At 34.4% G+C, this 16,405-nt stretch overlaps 3 protein-coding genes across 4 annotated transcripts; all 3 read right to left on the reverse strand.

Annotated features, from left to right (window-relative positions):
* Positions 1 to 609: 609 nt before the first annotated feature.
* Positions 610 to 3,576, reverse strand: LOC112695484 (probable protein S-acyltransferase 17). Its single transcript, XM_025747833.3, has 10 exons — positions 3,263 to 3,576; positions 3,086 to 3,179; positions 2,913 to 3,007; positions 2,650 to 2,817; positions 2,484 to 2,556; positions 2,300 to 2,352; positions 1,956 to 2,047; positions 1,801 to 1,853; positions 1,570 to 1,695; positions 610 to 1,230 (listed from the first exon to the last, which is right to left on the reverse strand). The coding sequence occupies exons 1-10, from the start codon at positions 3,409 to 3,411 to the stop codon at positions 955 to 957; spliced, it is 1,179 nt and encodes a 392-aa protein (XP_025603618.1). The 5' UTR covers positions 3,412 to 3,576; the 3' UTR covers positions 610 to 954.
* Positions 3,577 to 3,982: 406 nt separating this feature from the next.
* LOC112695485 (uncharacterized) lies at positions 3,983 to 6,193 on the reverse strand. Of its 2 annotated transcripts, none has more exons than XM_025747835.3 (7): positions 5,712 to 6,193; positions 5,416 to 5,634; positions 5,198 to 5,284; positions 4,962 to 5,108; positions 4,740 to 4,766; positions 4,527 to 4,622; positions 3,983 to 4,427 (listed from the first exon to the last, which is right to left on the reverse strand). In XM_025747835.3, exons 1-7 carry the CDS (start codon positions 5,913 to 5,915, stop codon positions 4,227 to 4,229), a joined length of 981 nt encoding a protein of 326 aa, XP_025603620.1. In that variant the 5' UTR covers positions 5,916 to 6,193; the 3' UTR covers positions 3,983 to 4,226. The 2 variants fall into 2 exon arrangements, with proteins under 2 accessions (XP_025603620.1, XP_025603619.1); XM_025747834.3 differs by having other exon boundaries at positions 5,386 to 5,634; positions 5,712 to 6,065.
* Positions 6,194 to 7,242: 1,049 nt separating this feature from the next.
* Positions 7,243 to 8,276, reverse strand: LOC112695486 (histone H2AX). The gene is made up of 2 exons (XM_025747836.3): positions 7,853 to 8,276; positions 7,243 to 7,649 (listed from the first exon to the last, which is right to left on the reverse strand). The coding sequence occupies exons 1-2, from the start codon at positions 8,051 to 8,053 to the stop codon at positions 7,428 to 7,430; spliced, it is 423 nt and encodes a 140-aa protein (XP_025603621.1). The 5' UTR covers positions 8,054 to 8,276; the 3' UTR covers positions 7,243 to 7,427.
* Between the last annotated feature and the right edge of the window lie 8,129 nt (positions 8,277 to 16,405).

Consider the following 16,405-nt stretch of genomic DNA (forward strand, 5'->3'; position numbering starts at 1 on the left):
CAGATTTATTACTTTTGCTATAATCGGAACTATCAAAATAAAATACTTAAAAATTAAAATTAATTTTGCATAGAATTAGTTTCTCAAAAACATAACTACACAGGATACATTGGTGCTTTTTATTTTTAGTGTCGTGGTTCAAACAGTGTTTTTCAACAATGTAGATATTTGGTGTATTTTTTGTGGTTTTTCATTTTTTTTTTAAAAACACCTCAAAATTGTGGTTTATAATTTTTTTTTCCACAAAACTGACGCACCGATTTGTTTATCACTAAAAAAAATTTCAACACACAATGCTAAGGCGTGAGCCTCTAATTTGTAAATTTTAATTTTAAAAAAATTTATCTCCATATCCGTAAGAAACACACCACTTTTCCATAATTGAGCATAATACCTTCTGAGTTTCCATAACTAAAAAAATTAGCCACACATTGGACACATTTGAGAGCATAAAAATTGCAAAATATTTTCAGCAAGACATCATTTTTATTACCAAAGCCACAAAGGGAATAAATAGTAAATAAACTCTGCAAAATCGGAGTAAAAAATAAGAGAAACCAGAAAGACGATCAATAAAGAAAATGTTTCAAACTTCAAACCCCCTTATAATTGTATGCCAACACTTGCTCATATATCTATTTCACTCCATTCAAAAGCACTACCAACTTATACATTTTATCCTTTGTTGGGTGATAAAATTAAATAAGAAAAAAAACTAATATTACAACAGAAACCTTCCAAAAGAAATGCACGCACTCACGTTACAAAGCCAACGGCTAACTAACTAGTCCTTCACTGACTCCTAAACAGGAATAACATAGCATTATGGTTTTCACTTTTCACGACGATTTATTAGGCTAAACAGCCGTATAAACAGGCTACCAACTCAATTTATGTGCAACCTAACTATCAAGGTCTTCAATAACTAAGAAAAGACGTATGTTACGAGTGTACTCAGCTGGACTTCAATTTGGTTTGGGTCAGTGTTCGCCTCGTTGAGAGAGGCGAAATAACCTCCCAGATATTGTTAATGAATCCTTTATCGTAAATATTATTCTTAACAACTACCACATCTTCAAGAGGTGATCTTCGGAAGAAAGATCTCCATTTGCTTACCACAGGTCGCTTTTCACTGGTCATTCCATTGATGCTTTGTTTTAGGGCTTCAGCACTAGCCTGTGCTTCTTTGAGCTTCCTTTGCCAGTCCATGTAGTCTTGCCACTTGTAGGTCTGTGACCACAAAGAAACCTTTAGTTTCACATACCAATGGTACTGGAATTGTGAATCTATGTAAATGTATCAATTACATATCATATATCACAGTTAATATACATTATCCGCATTCAGGACAACTTAATCAGATACTCATTCTAGCTTCTTTTGACATAACAATTATATGATATTTATACATCTTTAGCTAAACTATTCAATGGAATAGCAATCAATCTCTACATTACAGCAACTTCTGTTTTCAGGTGATGAAATAAAATGTTTCCTTTCATGTTTCCTGGCACCTTGTAATTTAGTACAAATTTACTTATAAGATTATTTCAAGGTCATATGTAGTACCTCATTAGTGGTAGTGTTGCTAAGGCAAAGCTTTGCATGGTAACCAAAGAAACCAGCCAACAGCATTGCAACAATTGCAAGGAAAACCACAAGCAGTATCTGAGTGTTGTACGATCCCAATAACCACTGTATAATAATAAACTACCATTAACTACTAAATGGAAAAGAAGGAATGAAAATAGACATACATAACAATCAACAGTTATACAGAAAGATAAAGTAAACCCTCACCTGTACAACATGAGGAGCTAAATCCAAAAAAGAATTTTCTACTCCATAATAAACTGGAAAGTCAAAATAAGGGCATAACCACATAAGTCTCAAATTTGGCATAAGAAACAACTCGACTTTAAAATACATAGATAGTACTAGGAAATCTATATTACCAGTTAGAATATAGACAACTTTTAATTCTTTTAGTCTTCCAGCAAGAACCAACCCAATGGCAACTGTGCCATACATGCACAAAAGGAAATGCCTACAAGACATGAAAGAATCAAGTACACAAATGGAATAAAAATTAAAGAATATATAGAATTTAATGCATACGTATGGTAAAGCTTATATTAGCCACTATATCTGTATTACCATTAAAGAGTGGAAATTAGCAAGTAAGAGACTTTATACCACCAAAATAGCATACTGGCAAGTGCAAGTTAATATATATATTCTCACGTAAGACTACATTTCCACAACTAAAACACACTCATGCACCTCACAGAAAACTCACCATAAAAGAAAAGCCATGAAGTACCGAGTATTTTTCTCCCCTATGCAATTGTTCTGCAAGCATAATAACCTTCAGTGCAACACAGAAAAAGAAAAGAAAAGAAAAAAAAAAGGGAAAGGGGGGGGGGGGTTATGATTTGTTACAAGGATCAACACAAACAAATATTTTTTTTTAATATGCTAACCATCCATCCACAATGATGATCGAAGCGTGCAACACATCGATCACAAATGCTGCAGTGTTTTGACCTAGCAGGTCTGCAAATTACAATATTCAAAGCCATTTTACTTTGGGTTTAGCCAAGACCAAAATCTCAAGAAAATTTGATAGTTTCCGGCTAACAAACTCACTTGAGAATTTTGCAAGTGGAACACTCCTTCTCTTCATAAATAATGTTATCATAAGGATAAGCAGAAAGATAGTGAGAAACATTCTGAGCCTTCACTGTCCCTGGATCAGAAAAGCTGGTCAAAAGAAAGAGCAGAATTCCAACAGCAACTGCCAAGAAGCTTGTGTACCTAAAATAAAATATGATGTCTAACAAAACTCTTCCTCTAAAAATAGTAATAAAGAGCAAAATATTTTGTGGACCTTCAGAGAATGTAACTAATACCTGTGAAAATCACCTAAGTAGTATCCAGGAATATATGCAAAACACGATTTTACAACGAAATAATATGTTGAACCGATTATGGCGAGATATATGATCTGGCATTAATCAACCGAATTAATTAGCAGATGGATCGAAATGGAATTGAGAAAACTAATCCAAATAGAAATCGGAACCTGAAGAAGAGGATTGGGGCGATCGCAGCAGAAATTTTCGACGGAGAGAACTGCATCCGCACCCTTGGCGCCGAAAACGGCACCGACGAAACGCCTGCAGAGACATCGAAATTGAAATTGAAATTGAAATTGAAATGAGAATGAAATGAAAGTTAGAGAGAGGCTGGGAGTACGGACAGGAAGTAATCGTAGAAGCCGAAAGTGAGGAAGTAGTGAATGCGTTGGATGAAAGTGCCTTCGAAGATTGGCCAGCGGCCGCAGAGGAAGGAGACAACAACCAGAGCAGTCACCAGGCCGTGGCACACCAAAACCCACTCAACACCCATCACTCTTCCACCACCATCTCCCTCAATTCTTCTTTCTTTTTTCTTGCTAGATTTCAATTCAAGTAACTTCTACACCACTTTTTAGTTTTTACCCATTTCTACACATTTCTATATGAATTTAACTTTGATGCGCTCAGAGAATAAAGTAGTTTTATAAGCATATCTAATTATGCAATCTCACATTATTATTTTTTATATTAACCACGTAAATAATTATTTTAAAGAATAAGTATATATACAACACAAAACAAATTTTTAAGTTATTAATTTTTTTTTAAAAAATCAAATAAATCAATTTAATCCAAATGACCTGACTTCTTGTTTTAAACAAGATATACATATGTCACAAAAAAAAAAAAAACAAGATATACATATCACAATTCATTTATGGCATTTATAGTTAATTAAAGATTGAATGAATTTGTCAAATAGAATTAATCAGTTGGATATAAAATATTCATTTTTCGCATACTTTTTGACTATTTCGCCAAGAAAGTTATCGTTCATTATTTCGTCATTAAAATGTCAATTGTCTTTGGAGGAATTTTCAATGTTCAGACTTTTTTCCATATGCTCAGAATTTTCAATGTTTTATTCGCAAATGAATAATTACAATGAGAGCATTAACTTCTTCAAGTGCATCCAAATCAAATGCTGAATTATAAACAGTCCCTTTCTCTCTAAACAATCCTTCCATTGCTGTTCCCCATTGTAACAAAACATATTCACATGTCGCTCCTACAAGAATGGAGCAGGGAAACACCAAATGAAGTTCTTGGAAGTTCAAATAAATGTATCGTGGAGAACAGTTTCAACTAGAGGTCTGAAACATCAATAGAATTTTCTATAATGTCAATGCAAGATCCAACAGAGTATCCCTTGCTCATGGCCTCAGCAAGCCGAGCTCGAGCTGCTTCATGCCGCCGCAAGAGTAAGATTGTGTTTAGCACAGACCATCTAACTTGAGAATCTGCCTTCTTCTGTGTGAAACCCAGGCCCTTGAGCAACAAATCCAACTATTCACAGTTAAGAAAATTCAGTTAGAACTGTGTATGCCCTGTGAGCCTTCAACTTGCAATGACCAAGAAAAACATGTTAAGAAGAACTGCATAAACCTTTCTTATGTCATCAAGACCTCCTTCAGCAAATCCATATATGAGATACTCGGTCGACACACCGGCCAGGGCTATACATGAAAATCTGTTCAATGTCTAATGGCAAATCACATAATCAGACTTTAGAGTCCATAAAGCATCAACATAAAGAAACTTAGAATACGCAAAAAAGCGAAAACTACTGTATATCACTATATCAGTATGATAACCTACCCTAGCTGATAATTTCCCGGCATTAACCTGCACGACAAGGAAGATGCTAACAATCAGCAGATGTCAAATAAATGCAAGCAAAATCTTCAATGTAGAATAATGCAACTAATACATCAGTTACATAATTGATTTGGACTTGGAGTCCAACTCAAAGTCACAAATAGGAAACCTTATGGAACTAAAAAACGTAAGGACTAAAAGAAAGCAAGCAAGCTTAGCTACCTCTTCAATAAACTCAAAATCAACAAAAGCAGTGCCAGCTTGAACATTGAGGGATCCCTCCTTCTGGAAAGCATCCAAACTAGAAAGAGTATATCCTTTAGGAAGTATTCCTACTAGATAAGCAACTAGAAAATGGCCAGCTTCATGCTGCATAAATAAATGTTGCCACGGTCACTTCGATGATTTTACAGTTAAGTACTAGAGTACTTGCAAAGAGAAGATGGCATCTATCTGACTTGAATAACCCTATTGTGGTATTTCGGACTGACGCCGTGACCAATTGTATCAAGAACCAAGCTACCTATGCCTCCACCAAAAGATACCTGGAATCAATAAATCCAACAAGCACGGTTGATCAAATCATTCTGCCATAACAATAAATGAAGTTGAAGTGATGAAACAAAACATGAGAAATCGATCAAACCCTAAGTATGAGTGAAAATGAGTAGATTACGGAGTCAAATGTCCAGAGAAAAAGCAAGGCCAAGGATATATAGAAAATCTGTTGAGGCGAAATCCCAAAGGCATTGTACACAGCGAGGCCAGCAGCAATAGCAGCAATCTGCAGGTTTCTTTGTATGGAACCAAGAGTGGTATCTTCCGGAGAAAGAAGAGACAAAGTGTCGATTCCATTGAGCTTCAATTCATCCAAAGAGTAAAGCCTTTGAGGAACCTGCACTGAACATCAATGAAAAACAAGGAACCTAAAAAGAAAAGAAACATGCAAGTTGTTACGAGTAAGAAACAAACCTGGGTGGCAGCGCCGAAACAGCGAAGGCCAGCGGGCTTACCCTGCAAATCCTTGATAAGAGCAAGGGCAGCTCTGTCATTACCCTTTGATAGCTCCTTATCAATCTGTTCAAGCGCTTCCAGCTTAGTGCTCGAACAACATCGGATTCTCAACCTAACTTTTAAACCCACACCCACACACTGCATCACAGGCAAACTACCCATTATTGTCACGGATCAAAAGCAACTACAACTCTACAACCGTTTTATTGTTTTCCATGTCTCCAGTACCACCCATGCTTGCTTTTCTATTCCATGCCTTCTTCACCACATAAATAACACCACCATTTTCTAAATCAATTTTAAATTTATTTTATCTGAAGCTTCAACTCCTTCATATATATTTCTTTTCTTTTCTTTTCTTTTTTTTTTTGGAAAATCTAACTAGAAAGAATTGTTAGTAGTTGCTTCAAAAAATAGGTCAATCAGGTCATGAAAATTACAGTTTATGTTTGTTACTAACTTACTATTATACATATTTTGATAAATAAAATAATAAATTAACAAATATATTACACATATTATAATATTAATGTATTAATAGGTATTATCGTATTTATTAATTTATAAAATAATAATAACAAATTTGATATTAGTTAAAATAGTAAATGTTACACTAAAATAAAAAAAATTATTGAGTTTAACTCTCAAAATTAATAAAATAATTTTTTAAAAAAATATATATATAATAAAAGATATTTGGAGATCAAAAATACAAATTTTCCTTTATATAGAATATGGATATTACTGTACTCTGAAAGTCAGACCGCAAGAAAAATTCAACGACGTCGTTTATAACAAGCAGGAACAGATAACCACCCAGCGTCTACAAGCATGACGCAGTTACACTGAAATGTAGACACGTATGCATATGTAAGTCAATGTTTGCTACCAGATGAGTTATTGGATTGAATGCTTACGCCTTACAAAACCTTTCAAACGCAGTAAGGCACGATCAAACAAAAAAGGCATGTAAACTGGCTACCAACAAAATAAACCAACATTAGTCCAAGACTCCAAGCACTAGCATATTATTACCGGACAAGTAAATCAATATCTCAACAGTCAAACATTGCATGATCGGGGAACTTCATATTGGTATATCTTTGAACCCTTAACAATATTCTACCTCGCTAACAAAATTGCAGCTCAATGTATATAACTCAAACAAAATAAGATTTTTAAAACCGATATTCTATACGATATCCAACAACCATCTACACAACATGTAAAAATTGACAGAAGAAAATGGAATAACAGCTGCGCTGTTAATCAAAGGAGAACCAAAAGAACATAGTCAATTAGCCAATAATTTGGGTTTCTCGCCACAAGCATTAAACAAAGTAACGGGGAAAAATACTTCACAGAAGCAGAGCACTAAACAGCAGAAAACGAATCCTTAAGCATCAAAAGATATGATCACTAACACGTGCTTTCTACAAAGTACACTGAAGAATTAAGTTCAATTCGAACTTCAAACATTTGCGCAAGATTGAGTAACAAAAAAGGATTTTGCATTCATCTCCATTCAAAGAGTAACATAATATTCCATCATGTTCAGTGGATTGATAAGCATTATATCCATTGGTACCAACCGATATAAGGAAATAAAACATGTATTTTACAACCGCAGAAAAATTAAAAACCTATAGCCTAATTCATAGCCTACAAAAAACCCTAGAACTCCTGAGAAGCAGACCCAATCTCGTCCTTCCCTTTTCCAGCCTTCTTTGGAAGAAGAGTCTGATGGATATTTGGCAAAACACCACCATTGGCAATGGTCACAGATCCAAGAAGCTTGCTAAGCTCCTCATCGTTCCTCACTGCAAGTTGAATGTGCCTCGGAACAATACGGTTCTTCTTGTTGTCCCTTGCGGCATTGCCAGCAAGTTCCAAAACCTAAAACACACAAAACACTCTTATCATTTTCAATTTCACAAAATTAACCACCAGATACACAAAGCAAATAAGATAAGTACAAGAATATAGATTGATAATATCGATCATGGAAACAAGAACCGTTCCAAGTGATTATCGATACAGCGAATCCACTAATAAATCAAGACGGAGAAATTGAAGAAAATCGAAGAAATAAAACGAACCTCAGCGGCTAGGTACTCAAGCACCGCAGAGAGGTATACCGGAGCGCCGGCGCCGACACGCTCGGCGTACTTTCCAGCCTTAAGGAACCTGGCAATCCTTCCTACGGGGAACTGAAGACCAGCCTTTTGAGACCTTGAAACGGATTTGGAGGCCTTTGGCTTGCCCCTTCCGCCCTTGGTTGATCCAGCGGTGGAACTCATTCTGTGATCGACGGCGAAATTTGGGAACCCTAACCCTAGAATTTGTGAATCGGTGCGAAGACGATTGCAGAGTATGTTAGAGAGTGGAGAAGCACATTGAGAATGTGTAGGTGGAACAAGCTTATTATATAGGGGCGTAACCTAAGCGCTGATTAGTCGGGATGGTGAGGCACGGATCGCCAGCGTGGCATCAACACTGAGATTCGCGGGAAACTGCTTTTTCGTTTTTCGGCACTTTCGAATAACCCGCGCCCTAATATTCATATAAAAATATGATTATTACTATTAATTAACTATATACATTTAAATTATTTTTTAATTAATAAAATAAAAAAATGCAAATTTATGGTTAAAAATTATTGGTATCAAAATAGTATTTACTAAAAGTATAGATATAGCAAGATTAATCTGTAATTGAGTTCAAAAGTCATGTGTCATGACCAAAAAAAAGTTGTATTGCCTTGTTTCCTGTACCAAAACCTACAATTCCACTCTACATGTAATGAACTAGGAATGGTAATTTATTTTCGGCGGAAAAGGTATGGGCAAAAATTTATCTATTGAAAACATACATATGGGATCTCTTTTTACACCGAGATGAAAAACGAGTACTAGTTAAATAAATGGGACGAGAATGAGAATAAGAGAAACAATCTTTGTCCCATAAGTACCCGTATAATATTTATACGTTTATGTAAAATAACTAAATTATCTCATATATATATATATATATATATAAGACGCGCTGCATCCCTCTCTTCCCTCACATTCTTTTAACGTTCTCTCACTCTCACACACATATATGCAGAACACTCTTAACTCAAAACCTCGTCGTCGGGCACCGCTCCCTCACTCATTGTTGCTTAAGCTTATGAAAAAACGAATCAATTATCAAACTGTTCTAACTATTGACATATTGATTTAACTATTTTAACTATGGTTCAACTAAAATAATATTTTATAATTAAATAATAAATAAATATACTAAAATATAACTATAATCTAATATAAATTTTAAAATATTATTCAAATTAAAATGATTACATCAAGTCATCAACTACAATATTATAATTTCATTCAAATACAAAGTCAAAAAACAAAACAAAAAAACAAACATAAAATGTCAACATCAAAATTTGTCATCAATTATCAAAATTTGCAAAGTTTGTCACTATTCCAATGATTACTTAAAACGGATGGTTTTGGAGCTGAATGTGAAGTCTAAATTCTTTTTGAGATAGTTCTAGTGATGATATACCGTCGTCCGAAGAAACTCCTAACAAGGTCGTCGAAACAAGTTATAGACCTGGGTGGTAGACTATCAAACCACTTTATTGCCGCTTTGGTTAACGTCATTGGGAAACCTTTGCAACGAGTTGCGTCCAAAGCGTCAGCCAAGTACATTAAAGTTACTTAGATGGTGTATCGAGTCGGTTGTTCAATTATAGAGGTCCATGTCTTGACTTTTGAAGTTTTAGGAATCCTAACCCGTATAATATCTTCTATGAATGGATCTTCACCTCAAAGGGTTTCTTCCTAATCAACATGGGTTCTCTAACTTGAAGATCAGTCTCTAGCTTTTCGAATTTTTCTTCCAAATCCCTTCGTCGTCGGTTTTAGGCAAATTTTTAGTAGATTAGGTTTGAAGTATACTTGAAGGTGTTAGGGTATTTTAAAGACGAAGCTGTAGAGTCAATAACTACCTTTTAGAGTAGCTCCACTTTTGACGGTGGATAACCGTTCCCTTTTGTTAGGAAGATTGTTGAGATCTCCATTCTAGATGAATGGAAAAAATTGTAAGAGTTAGTTACTGATTCAAGTAGGTAGGGTGGTAATGCCGTCGTCGAGCCCGACTTTCATAAAATTGGATAGATGTCGGTGAAACTCTTATATGTTGATTGGGCTTTACTTATTTTTGGGTTTAGTTGTATATTAGAACATGATATAAACTGTAACCATCACCACTTTGATGAAAATCAATATCAATATCATTAAAAAAAATACAACATGTTATAAATAAGTTAAAAATTAAAATTATTGTAATAAATTATCATAAAATAAACTATAATATTTCTAGATCTATTTTTTTGTGGTCTCCAAATCCGTCGTTCTTCCTCTCCTTCTTCAAGCTCGCCACTACTGTCTATCTCCATCTTCCTCTTCAAGTCCGTTACTGCCGCCTTTCTCTCCGATTCTCTACAAGTTTGTCACTGCCGCCTCTCTTTTTCTCTTACTTTTCGCACACTCTTCTTCCAGACTTGTTTCATTTTTTTTTAATAAGAGTTGTTGAATTAATTATTAATTAAGTAGACTGTTTTGTTGTTATTAATGGTTGAATTTGTTGTTAAACTTATTAAAATTTTCTGTTATTTTGATCATTTATTTTTGGATATAAATGATAACAGAGGAGAAAAATAGGGTGGTAAATGAAAAGTTTGGGTGGTGATAAAGGTATATAATAAGGTATTATAGATCTTTTAGTATTTTCTGTGTCTTGTGTATTTATTTTCAAACATAAAATAAACATGTATATATGTATTTTGTGCATATATCTTTTAATTTATGTTTCAGTGTCTTTATCTCTTGCTATATACTAACCAAATATAGCCTAATAGCCACATCACTGCAATAGTGTGCATCACATATTTCCAAGTGATGTGTTTCTTCTTCCCTCGAGCACAACGGATATTTCTTGTTCTTTTTAGTGGAATGTTTCTTGCTTTGTTAGCTTCTTGGATTAGACTTTCCTAGTACAGGTGACAAAAAAAGAATAGAAGGATATGATGACGGCAGTACAAGCTAGCGAAAGAGTGGCGAGGACGATGATTGAATGATCTACGTCGGTAATAACATCGGCGGTTGGGTGCAACTGCGCAAGGAAGAAGTGAAGAAGATGGAAATAGACCCACTTATGGACTCTAGAATTTGCACTTTAATTCTGATGTGAAGATATTGATGAAAATTTGTAGCACATAATGAAGATTGTGAATTTTGATTTGGTTTTTCCCATTCACGAACCCAAAACAAAGTAATTTAAGCAATATTTCAAAAATAAATCGATTTCTAGTTCGATCCAACCGATCAATTTTCGGCGAATTTTACGATTTTCTCGGTGCCCAATCTTTGCATTAGGCTGAGTCGTTCTTTGTATTTGTTTCCAATTCCACCAATTCACCTGACTAGTTCGAATCAATTTTCAGAACATTGATGTTGCTGCCTCATCGTCGCCCCACTCGTTCAACAGCGTCGCTGTCTTCTACTTCACACTCGTTAATCATCCTCGCGGCCTCCTAATCGAACTTTCTCGTCGTCACCGCCTCCAAAAGAATAGTCACCACCCCTAGCAGCGTCATCGCTATCTCCAGCAGCCTTTTTGCCGCTCATCATTGCCGCTTCCTACATCTTCGTTGTCGTCACCGCATCATTCTTTCTTTCTGTCGTTGTCACCTCTCGTTTGTCGTCACCTTCTATACTAAGTCTCTTTCTCTGATTAGTTTCTTGAGTTTCTTTTCAACATTTGCGAGCTTAGGGTTTGTTCAATTGTTTGACATGGTTAACTTTCTGAGCTTGTATCTCTGTTTATTCAATTGTTTGTACTATTGTTGTTGAATTTTTATTTGAAAGTTTAGAATTTATTCCATTGTTAATTTTTTGTGTTTGAAATTGATTGATATTAAGTGTAGCAATTAATCTAGTATTAAAAGTTTTTGCTAGATTAGCCTAGGAAGACAAAGGGATATTATGGAATGTATTTGTATTATGATGCGAATTATGTTTTTTTTTTAATTTGAAAAAAATTCATGGAGATCAGATATCCAACGAATATCGAGTACCCGTTATCAGTCGTGGATACGGGACGGCGACAAGGAAACTTTTTGAACGCGAGGCCGGGGCATATCCCCGTCCCATGAGACCCGTTCCCATTTTTAGTATTAGCCTTTTATATTTGACATGAATAGCAAATTAAACTTATAAATCGAACTGGTAGTTTATCTAAAAAATTGTATGTATTTTTTAATTATAAGGTAAATTATATTTTGTCTTTAAAATTTTAAAAAAAATTAAAAATTTATTTAACATTTAATCTGTTTCAATTTTACCTTTACCATTTAAAATAAATTTAAATCTAATATTTTTATTAATTTTTTTAAAATCAAAGTTTTTTCTTATATTACTCCTATCATCATCATCATCATCATCATCATCATCATCATCATCATCATCATCATCATCATCATCATCATCATCATCATCATCATCATCATCATCATCATCATCATCATCATCATCATCATCATCATCATCATCACATTTTTGTTCATCATCGTCTTTCTCAATACATCATTCTCTCTCAACTTCTCTCATCATCGTCGTGATTCTCCCCCTTTATATTTGCTTTACTTTTATTGCCACCAAACACCAATGTTCACCCCTTGACATTGTCCTTCTTTTAGCCCTTACCTTTATACTCACCTTTTTTTGCTAAAAAAATCAGCTCTCTTCTCCAACTCTACTATAAATCTTCACCCTAATATGAAGTCCCTAGTAAATCGATTTTACATACCTCAATTTATCATATTTTTCAAATTTTCTAATAAATTGGTTTAAGAAAAACTGATTTATTATACAAAGTTGTTTTTTTACTTAATTAATCAATTAAATTTAAACCAATTTACTAGGTTTTCTTGATAAATTATTTTAAGTTAAATCAATTTATATAAGAATAATTTTGAAACGAAAATTAAAATAGGACAGTCTCGTAATATTAAACCCCAACCATTTTAAAAGAGTGTTTCTCCTAAATATTAGGAATATTTTAAAATTTTTTAAAAATTTAAAAGATCAAAAATACATTTTATCTTATATTATATTATCAAGTATATTATTTATACACCATATTCATAAAATAAAATGATTCTCATTAATTAATTATATATTTAAGTTTTTTAAATTAACAAAATAAGAAAATTATGCAGCGATTATTAAGAAAATATCAATTTTAAAATAATATCTATTATAAAGAGCATAACAAAATCGTTATATATATATATATATAAAATCTCTGAGGTGAAATAATTTTTTTCTTAAAACAAAGAAGAATTAATTGATAGATTATAAACGTAATAGAATATATATATATATATATATATATATATATATATATATATATATATATATATATATATATATATATATATATAATCAATAAGATAAGATAAGTTTATTGAGTAAATTTCTATAATAGTCTTTGATATTTACGTAATTTTTCAATTTGGTTCTTGATGTTTTAATTATTTTATAGTGATCCTTTACATTCAACTCTAAATACTATAATAGTCTCTAAAATTATTTTCGGTGCTAACTCTACTGATGAAGTGCTGATGTGACTACTCTCTACCGCACTTTATAAACGAGACTCACTGCCACCACCCCAATGGTGATGTCACCACCCCCAACCACCCTGTTGTGACCCTTCACCTCAAAAACCCCATTTTATTTAGACACCCTTTTCATACCAACACCAACAATGGCTTCCACAAACTCCACTAACTCCACAAACATCGCTGCCAAAGCTTTAAACAAATGCTTTGATGCACTCATCACAGTTCGTACCAAAGCCATAAAGGGGAAGGGTGCCTAGTACTGGACTCATCTCGAATCCATTCTTGTTCGAAATTCCGATTTTGGTACTTTCAAATTGGTGAAACTATCTGTGTAACTCTGTCTTCTCTACTTCCAACCCTTCAAGAACAGTTGTTGAGCATCTCAAGAGGGGGCATGTTTCTCAATTTCCTTTTCCGCTTTCAGATGAGGAGAAGATAATCTAACCCACAAGTTTAACGTCACTAGTGTCGTCGCAACACAAACAATTGCAAAAAACTGAACCCTAGTCTTTTGCCCTTGAAGAAGAGAAGAAGAAAAAAAAGAACGATAGTGGAAGTGCAAAAGGCAAACGAGTTTTTGTGTTTGATCAAAAACTATTTTTGACTCATATTTGCACTCGAATCATTGCCCTCTCTTAATTTGGTGCCTCGGAGCCCCGGTGAAGAGGGGTGCCAGCCCTTTCAGATTTCAAGTGGCCTGGCATTTCATCCGGAGTATAAACCATTCATCAAGAAAATATGGGACAGGGTTTTTGCTGCAGGGTGTATTCAGACGAGTATATACTCGATTTAGAGTGCTTCGTTAGAGTTCAATTTTAAAGTCTTTGCAAACATCTTTGCCAACAAAAGAAATATTGAATTTCAATTAGAGGTTGTTCAAAAATGGCTGGAATTTAGTGATGATGCTGAATTGAGGGAGAAGGAGGAAGATTTAAGGGCGGAGCTAAATACTATTTTGGCTCTGGAAGAATTATTTTGGTTCCAAAAGTCTAGGGAGCAGTGAGTGCAATATGGGAATCGTAACACTAAATTGTTTCACTTACAGACTATCATTCAGAGGAAATCCAACAAAGTCCATGGTCTTCTTATTAGTGATGGCTCTTGGGCTATGGATCAGGATGCTCTGAAATCTGAGGCTCTGAAATTCTACAAAAGTTTTTTTGTTCTACTGAGTAAGTTGATCTTTCATGTTTGGGAGTGCTCCCGTCTCCTAAGCTTAGTCCGGATGCTTGTGTTTCTCTTACTCAGCCGATTCCTTCTTGGAAGTTAAGCAAGCAGTTGATAGCATGGGTCCCTTGAAAGCTCCTGGTCCTGATAGTTTTCAAACGTTTTCATCAAAGAGTATTGGGAGGTAGTTGGTCGGGATGTTTGGAAACATGTGCAACGAGCCTTTCTTGGTGGCCCCTTGAGTCTGTCCTTAGTTGAAACTCTTATAGTTTTTATTCCCAAGTGTGAAACCCCTGGTACTTTCAAGGATTTTTGGCCTATTAGACTCTGCAATGTCATCTATAAGATCATCACAAAGGTCTTGGTTAACAGGTTGCGATCCTTTCTTGATGAGATAGTAAGCCTTACTCAATGGGGCTTTATTCATGATAGGGGTGCTTCGGATAACATTATTGTTGCTCAGGAAATGCTACATTTTTTTAAAAAGACGAAGGGCTTGTTTGGGTGAGCTTCTAAGAAAAAATATTTTTTCAAGTTATCTTTTTTTTTAAATATCTTATTGAAAAGTAAAAGTAATTTTATGTTTGGGTATCTCATACAAAAAGATCTTTTTATCTATCAATTACGTTTGGGTATAACGATATAAAAGTATTTATTTATTTATTAAATGAAAAACATATTTTTTTTAAAAAAGATCTTTTAAAAAAAGATGTAGATTACAGCTTCTCAAAAAAAAAATTTATTTTTCTAGTGCTTTTACTTTTACTACTAGAAATTTGCCAAAAATGCTAAAAAATAAAAAAGATCATTTTTCATTGAAAAATATCTTTTTTTATCAAAATAATGGCGCCCAAACAAGCACTAAGTTGAAAAAAAGAGCCATTACTTTCAAAATTGATTTGGAAAAGGCATATGACAGAGTGGATTGGACTTTTCTTGTAGAGTCTTTGGGTGTTTTTGGTTTCTCCAAGTGCACTATTAATCTGATTATGAATTGCATTCAAGCATCTAGCTTTTCCATCTTGTGGAATGATGTGAAATTAGAAGTTTTCCAGCCTAGGAGGGGGCTTAGACAAGGGAACCCTATGTCGCCCTATCTCTTCGTCATTTGCATGGAAAGCTAGCTACCTTCATTGAAGCCCAAGTAAGTTCTGGAAATTGGGAGGCTATGTTTGTCTCTCGAGGTGGGCCGCGGTTGTCACACCTTATGTTCGCTGATGATTTGCGCCTGTTTTGTAAGGCGACCAGCCGACCAGGTCTCAAGTTTGGAATGTCATGAGAACTATGGATTTTTTTGCAAAGCTTCAGGTATGATGGTTAATCTTGAGAAGTCAAAAGCTCTTTGCTCTAAAATGTATCCAATAGTCGAAGGAAGGTGCTGATGAGAGTTTCTTAGATTCGGTTAACGAACGATCTGGGAAAATATTTGGGTGTTAACATTGGACACCCACATTCTTCTAGATCCTTTTTTTGCAAAAACTTTGTCCTGTATTAAGTCCAAATTGACAAACTGGAAAGGTAGGCTTCTTAACAGAGCTGGTAGACTGTGTTTGATTAAATATGTTACTTCTACTTTACCTATTTATTATATACAAGTCTCTTTTTTCTTTTTCTGTTTGCGCAAAAGCTAATGCTATCATGAGGTCTTTCTTGTGGAAGGGGCAAGTTAATGAGCAGTGCTTTAACTTGGTCAAGTGGAAGACAGTTATTACTCCTCGCAAGTTTGGTCGCTAGGTGTTAGATACGAAGTGTGTAAATCTATCTTTAATAGGCAAGTTTCTGTGGCAATATGTTGACAGTC

Source organism: Arachis hypogaea, chromosome 6 (genome assembly GCF_003086295.3).
Source record: "Arachis hypogaea cultivar Tifrunner chromosome 6, arahy.Tifrunner.gnm2.J5K5, whole genome shotgun sequence".
NCBI classification, from domain to species: Eukaryota; Viridiplantae; Streptophyta; class Magnoliopsida; order Fabales; family Fabaceae; genus Arachis; species Arachis hypogaea.

Excerpts from the sequence above, each read along its gene's own strand:
- LOC112695485 (XM_025747834.3), bottom strand. The coding sequence starts at position 5,915 with ATGGGTAGTTTGCCTGTGATGCAGTGTGTGGGTGTGGGTTTAAAAGTT. Across the intron at positions 5,635-5,711 it reads GTTTCGGCGCTGCCACCCAG|GTTCCTCAAAGGCTTTACTC; the intron begins GTTTGTTTCTTA and ends TGTTCAGTGCAG. Across the intron at positions 5,285-5,385 it reads CATTTTCACTCATACTTAGG|GTATCTTTTGGTGGAGGCAT; the intron begins GTTTGATCGATT and ends TATTGATTCCAG.
- LOC112695486 (XM_025747836.3), bottom strand. The coding sequence starts at position 8,053 with ATGAGTTCCACCGCTGGATCAACCAAGGGCGGAAGGGGCAAGCCAAAG. Across the intron at positions 7,650-7,852 it reads TTGAGTACCTAGCCGCTGAG|GTTTTGGAACTTGCTGGCAA; the intron begins GTTCGTTTTATT and ends TGTGTGTTTTAG.
- LOC112695484 (XM_025747833.3), bottom strand. The coding sequence starts at position 3,411 with ATGGGTGTTGAGTGGGTTTTGGTGTGCCACGGCCTGGTGACTGCTCTG. Across the intron at positions 3,180-3,262 it reads GGCTTCTACGATTACTTCCT|GCGTTTCGTCGGTGCCGTTT; the intron begins GTCCGTACTCCC and ends ATGTCTCTGCAG. Across the intron at positions 2,353-2,483 it reads ATCATCATTGTGGATGGATG|AACAATTGCATAGGGGAGAA; the intron begins GTTAGCATATTA and ends TTATGCTTGCAG.